This window comes from Eurypyga helias, unplaced genomic scaffold, assembly GCF_000690775.1.
Source record: "Eurypyga helias isolate BGI_N326 unplaced genomic scaffold, ASM69077v1 scaffold9535, whole genome shotgun sequence".
Lineage (NCBI taxonomy): Eukaryota > Metazoa > Chordata > Aves > Eurypygiformes > Eurypygidae > Eurypyga > Eurypyga helias.
In genome coordinates this window covers 19,902-26,561 of record NW_010252031.1, presented here as the reverse complement: position 1 = coordinate 26,561, position 6,660 = coordinate 19,902, and the positions used below count along the sequence as shown (strand labels likewise).

Here is a 6,660-nt window from a genome sequence, read left to right as displayed (position 1 = left end):
TGAAAATATTCCAGAGCGTTTCCATGCAATTTAACTCCCCTCCTCAAGTCAGCGTAAGCAGACACTGTAGCATCTTCAGCTTGAACACTTCAGTCAACAGAAGCTTTCTTCGGACCTCCCCTTGTGTTTCACCTCCCACATTCTCTACTCCCAATCGGAGACCTGATATGTCAGAATAAGCATGCCTGCTCCCCCCCCCCAAAAAAAAAAAAAAAAGACTGATGAAAGTGTGTCTCCTTCCCATCAAAACTGATCCCACTGACAGGATTCCATTCCTGAAATGCTATTGCATGCTCCACCAGCTCATGCTGCAGGGATAATCTTTTCACCTGCTGGAGGCAGCAGTCAGCTCTTGAAAAAGGGAACAAAATCAAGAACACATGCATTGTCTCCATTTGCTTGCACAGAGCAGGCACGCTCAACTTTTTGGAATGGCAAACTGAGATGTTTAACATGCCAAAATAAAGATTTTCAGAGTGTCTCCTCTTTCATGCTGTTTAAAAATCATGTCTATTTTAGGTCTTTGGTACCACGGTGGCTGTTTTGCCCAAGTAACTCATCTGCACTGAACTAATTCTGTACCAACATTCATGAGCGTGTTTAACAAGTTGTAACCAACACAGCAGGCATCTTGCCAGTCACAGCTGAACAGCAATGAAATCTACACACAGACATTTAGGAAAAAGTTATTCGCTATTTCAGAAGAAAGGGGGAGGAGGTATTTGTGGTTTTTATTTTACAATATTTCTGTAACAGCATAAGGATTAAGAAGGAAATATCCAACTTTAGCCAGACATAAGGAAAACACACAGAGCAGAAGTATCATTACAGGTGCACACTATAATAAATTTTGATTTGCTGTTTGGCAAAGAAATTGCATTTTAGCATAGTTCTCAAACTTTTTTCCAGTAGAGTACTTTGAGGGTTTGTTTGTTGCCTTTTTTTTTTTAAAAAAAATAACCTATTTTCACTCTGGATACTTTCATTCCTTGAGAAGTGTACTCTATTTCATTCTAAATTATTTCATGCCTCAATGCAATATGAAGAATTTGAATAACAAAAAAAGAACAGTGATCACATTGAATCACTTCCTCAGTATTTTAGACTCATTATGACCATACTTTAAAACAAAAAGTGCTGGTTTTTTACACTACCACCCACATATATCTTTAAAAAGACAGAAAATGAACAAACAAGATATGCGTGACTGATTTCCCAAACATTTCTGCAACAGCGTTTGAAAAAGTAGTTTTTAGAAATGTTCTTGTCTATAAAGCAAGAAGTTCACATACAGGCACAGAAATTAAGCTAAATGCTAGTTGTACCTACTTCGACAGCCAGGGATCACCACATTGCTCTCTGTTATCTACTAACAGTGTGCAGGTTTCCAGTCCTGTTACTATGAACACAAGCAGTTTCATTTATTCCCAGGAAAAAATTTATCCTGATCACCTTAAAACTGTCATTTAGCTAGGACAGAGATATCTTTTATTTCCTTTGAGGTATGTGTGCATTTTGGTTTGAAACCAAAGGATACACATTGCCTAAAGTTATACTCCTTTTGGTGAGCACAAGTTGCTTCCAATCTTACTTACAAGCTTGTATTTTGCCTTCTTAGACCTAGAACTCCGAAATTCAACTGAAGGCCATTAGTTTTGTAGAAATGTAATTCAGGAACAACCACAGGTTACCTCATGATTTAATGGAAATCACATGACAAAGCAAGAGTATGCTAAACAGCAATATGCAAGCTTATGCTTAGTGTATTAACTTCATAAATCAATCAACAAGTTGCAAACAAGTTAATTGTGTCAAGATTTTATCTGTGGTAGCAATCTTTCATGCCTTATTCGTATGTGGCATTACCTCAAGTTGATTGGCGAAAACCAGCAGAAAAGCCAGAAATCCTTTAAACAGTTTGTTTACCAACAAGAAAGCACAACAGAGACAGAAAAGAAACATTGGTCATCTTTCCCAAAAGCCTGCATAAAGAACTGCATTGTACCTTTTGAATTACAGTAAACTGACCCTCATCATCCAAGAAATAACTTGGATAAATTTGGATAATAATCCTAACCAAACGTTGTATGAGAAAGACTAGAGGGCTGCAACCCTGAAACTGTGTTCCAGGTTTTCATTACATTTGCAGAATTAATCTTTTTGTTTAGGAATGGCAAATCCTCAGTACAATTACACTGTTCTGTATCAAGGACAAAAGCAGCTAATGCAAGCATAAGGTTACCTTTACAGCTGCTGTCACTGCAGCAGTTGCTGCCAAATTCAACCCTTGCCTTCCAAAATTCACCATGGTCTCATAGCTTCTTTCTTTGGCTTGTACGATGTACTCATCAATCTCCTAAAAGCGAAACAGACATTTCAGAGGGCTGTGCATAAGTCACGTTACTCCACAGTATTATTTTTCCATCACTAAAGGAAGACAGAAGAAATCTTTAAGAAAATACTTAATGGGACAATTACTCTTGCCTTTGTATACTGAGGTTTCATTCACTTATATTCTCTTTTAAAAAAGGATTATCTCTGGTCAAACAAGAAAACAAAATAGATCGCACTTGTCCAGCTCAAACACTGCAGCTACACAGCAAGTTCCTTAGAGAGAGTAAGCTTAACTGGTCAGACAAGAGTAGTTCCAGAAATAACATGCTCAAGATGAAATCAGAGAGCTCCTTAGAAAGGTAGAGTCTGCTCACAAAGAACTTCTGAAGCCAGAGCTTTGACACAGTTAGGTACCAAGGACAATACAGTCATGACATTTATCCCCAGCTGTGGTAAATGCCTGGAGTTGGAGATAAAGGCTTCAGAGTAGCTCACAACAGCTAGCAGACTACGGGGACAAATCCCTTTAGCTTATGAAGCTGCAAACAGTTTATAGTTCAACCTTCAGAAGGTCAAGATAACCTCACTGTTCTTATCAGTGGCACTCATGTCAGCTACCTGTTTGGGCTAATAAAGGCCAATACCAGCACTGACCTCTATGAATGCTATTTTCTGTACCATGCAGTTTTTCAGTGGTAGTCTTCAACCCTTTGCTAATCGCTCTTTCCACACATCCAAACAGGATACTGGAAAAGACCTAGGCAGATCTGTGGCCCTGCCACACTTTGGCTAAAGCTAACTATCCTGCAGCTATTTTCTGTGGCAGACTGGTCTTCCCTTAAACCTCAGCAGAAATTCTCTCTTATCGTGTCAGTTTGCACACCAGAACTGATGTCATTCCTCCTCCTCAGTTTTATTACTAGCTTGTTCTAGAAAAAATGGTAACAGGGAGAGCTGTTGCTAAAACTGCATTCATGCTTCTGCACAGAGCGTGCTGCACATGTTCTTCAGTAGAAAGTCAAACTGCGTTACTTCCACTCAGCTGGGCTCCCAAAGTGCACTATGTAGACCAGAGAACACCAGGCTATCTCATGTCAATGCAAAGTTAAACTTATATATGGACAGTCCTATGCACTGGCCTCTGCTAGTTCATGCTGCCTGGCAAACCACTTACACACTGATCTGCTTTGATTGTGTATCTAGCAACAGTTATTATTTCAGCATATAGTATTTCTATATTATGCATTAAAAATATGGGAAGTTACTTCTTACCCTTTCTTTAGACGAAAGAAGCGGGTGGAGAAATTTCCGGTAGATTAAACTTGCCCCTCTCGTATATGGGGAAAGGAGCCAAATAACAAAAGCTATCTTCAGTTCATAGTACAGTGGAAACCTACAGACAAGTTAAAGTTTCCATTAAATGAAGAACTGCAGTAAGAAAATGCACAGTAAGTAATCATCATGAAGAGATCGCAGTAAACAAATTAAACAGCACATAGGATTCTTCACATACAAGAAGTGATATTAGAGAAAAATTAAATTATAGACCTATGGATTCGATTTCAGCAAGCTTTAAAACACATTATTCTTCACATACACGGAGATCGTTTCCCGAAAGGAAAAAAAAAAGGGGGGGAGGGGAGGCCACCAACAAGCCCAACTTCTTTATAAAAATTAATGCATTACAAATCAAAAAACATCAGAAACTATATTTGTTTTATCCAGAGTTCATAAAAGGTAGGCTCTTACCAGGAGACTGTTAGGTCAGTTATTGTTTCAGAAACTGTATAAAGAGCAAACACAATCCAATACATCATCCAACGAACCTGAAAATTAAAACACCATCTTCAGCAAGAATTTTGATTTCACCTTTACTCAGAATACACTATACTCTGTACAGTTCAGAGCTGTCAAAGCAAGACATTCAACAGTATCTCAGTATGCATCAACCGGTCTCAAGTGAAATTACATGAAGGTCCTAAGGGTTTTCTTTTCATAAGTAGAACTGGTAGCAGCTGCAACAAGCTAAGTGAAATGGCTGGGTCACCAGGGTCACAACCTCACAGATCTCATGCTGCCTCTAGAAACCTTTAGTGATGAGAAAAAACACACACTGGAAAGAGTCAGTAGATTATCACAAGTATGAAGCTCAATTCCCACTATAGCACTAAAGGGTATTTCACACTCTTCCACACTCATCCATAAGGTTATACCACACACGCAAAACTCAGCATTAGTAAGTCAGGTAGCCCTTGCCTTCACTTCACAATATACATTGTTCAGCTGTACTTTGCAGTTAAGTTCTACATGTATGCTTAGCATTATGGTGTTAACACCAGAGCGAGGCAGGAAAAAAGCATTTTCATGGAAACTTAACTCCATTCATATGCTAAGAACCACAAAATTCTTGTTAGTAAAAGCGCTCACATGTAAGAATCTTAATGCTTCAGGGGTTTACATCTATATACAATTTTGTTCTGTTTTTAAGATTTACACTACACCTCGTTTTGAAATCAGACAATGCTCTTAAAAGACAAGTTTTCCTTCTGTTTGCTAACAGTTAACTAAATCGCTCCTTTGTCTAGAATGTTTGTTCAGATGTGGTCGACTAAATTGATTACATCTTTCTACAATTACAGAAATAGTTCCATGCATTTATCTTCTCTCAGATATCAACTACAATGTGTTTCCAAAATAGGCCAGTGCAAACCACCAGTGGTTATTCATACTAACTGCACGCCCACATGTCCTTTAAATTCCAACACTATCTAGAAAACTAGAAAGAAACCAAAACAGTTTAAAAAAAGAAAAGAGAAGGCAAGCCATCACCCGCAACCAGATGCAGTCACCTCATTTCGTCTGCGATATACAGACTACTAACTCTTCTGGTCTACCACAAAGCATTAAACACCGTATTTGTTAGACACTAGTTCGAGTCCTAAATTCATGGTGCTCTTTCAAAAGGAGGAATATATATACTTTCCTACAGAGGATGTGGCTCAGATTTAATTTTCAGTTTTAAAGCAATCTTTTTTTGAAGTGGACTTAAATGAGTACTCAGAACTTAATGCTACACTGCTGCCCATTTCATAGCTGTGCATTATGCCTTAGAAGCACTTCCTTTGTCACAACCTGAGACCCATTTATGTTAAATGCTTTTCTGCATTTCAGTTTGAAAAGAAACTCAGTCATGTGATGACATTCTTCTCTTCAATCTCTCAGGGGATTTAGGTATTTCAGGCTTGAATAAACTAAGACAAACGTACACAACAGCTGAAGTCATCTCTGACAGGCCATGTGACATTGAGCCTGGTGACCCTTCTGTGAACCAGAGTCAACACCTGAATAAAAATAAAATTCACATCCACCCTTGCCCCGTCAACCTAAGTATGATGAAATGCAATTTCTAAGATGCCATGCAAGGCAGCATTTTTTTTCCAATATATATTATCCTGGCTATTCTTTAATCAACATCTCTTCAAACAGTTAGGAACAACAGTAGAAGTGGAGTTTCTCCTGGGCTGAAAGGAACAGCAAAGAAATGCTCTGCAGAAAGGCACATGAGATCTGCCAGGAGTCCTGCTGGTCTGGGCAAAGGTTCTCACCGTAAACACAAGTCAAATCACATTCTAGTACAACTAATGCATTAGGTATCAAAAGTATCCTTGACAAATGAACCTGAGTGACTAACAGTGATTGTCATACCAGAAAAACAAAAGCAGGAAAAACAGAAGGTCATGTTTGACACTGCCCAGAAGACTATCATCTACTCTACTCTTGAAGATGAAGTTACAGAAGCTTCAATTGAGTTTTGCTTTTTATGTTAAAGGGTGATTACAGATTTGTGTTGTTGAGTTTTTTTTTGACCATCCAAAAGTGCTAAGCTCATCTTTGTTGGCTTTGGCTGAAGCACATCCTTTCAAGTCAGGATTTTGAAGCCAGGATTTGAGAAGACTCATCATTCAGACTTCTAAACTACATTTCAGATGCTTATTACAAGCACTTTGGTGTAACAATGAAAAAACTCCTCAAAGATCAAAGACAACTCCATTAAACCAGGGTAATTACAAAACCAAGTAAATCTACTCAAAGGCACAGATCCTGATTTCTAGAACTAAAGTCCCTAAGTCTTTTAAATTACAAAAGCCAGCAGCAACACTTATTTTTTCCTCAACAGAAATTATCTTTGAACAGTTTGCTGTATCATGACCTATACAGCAAGTCTAGATGTCCGTACTTTTTGTTTGTTGGTTTTGTTTTTTTTTAACCAGTGGAAGCAGTGGCTAAGTAAAAAGTGCCACTGTTATAAAGCTGCTGCAATCCAGC

At 38.3% G+C, this 6,660-nt stretch overlaps 1 protein-coding gene across 1 annotated transcript in view; it reads right to left on the bottom strand.

Annotated features, from left to right (window-relative positions):
• REEP3 (receptor accessory protein 3) overlaps positions 1-6,660 on the bottom strand; it is a 16,482-nt gene that overhangs the window by 8,008 nt on the left and 1,814 nt on the right. Inside the window, exons 2-4 of the mRNA XM_010152208.1 lie at positions 4,084-4,160; positions 3,607-3,727; positions 2,243-2,356 (exon numbers count right to left, since the gene is read on the bottom strand). Of these exons, the coding sequence (XP_010150510.1) occupies positions 2,243-2,356; positions 3,607-3,727; positions 4,084-4,160 (312 nt within the window). The remainder of the gene's footprint in view (positions 1-2,242; positions 2,357-3,606; positions 3,728-4,083; positions 4,161-6,660) is intronic.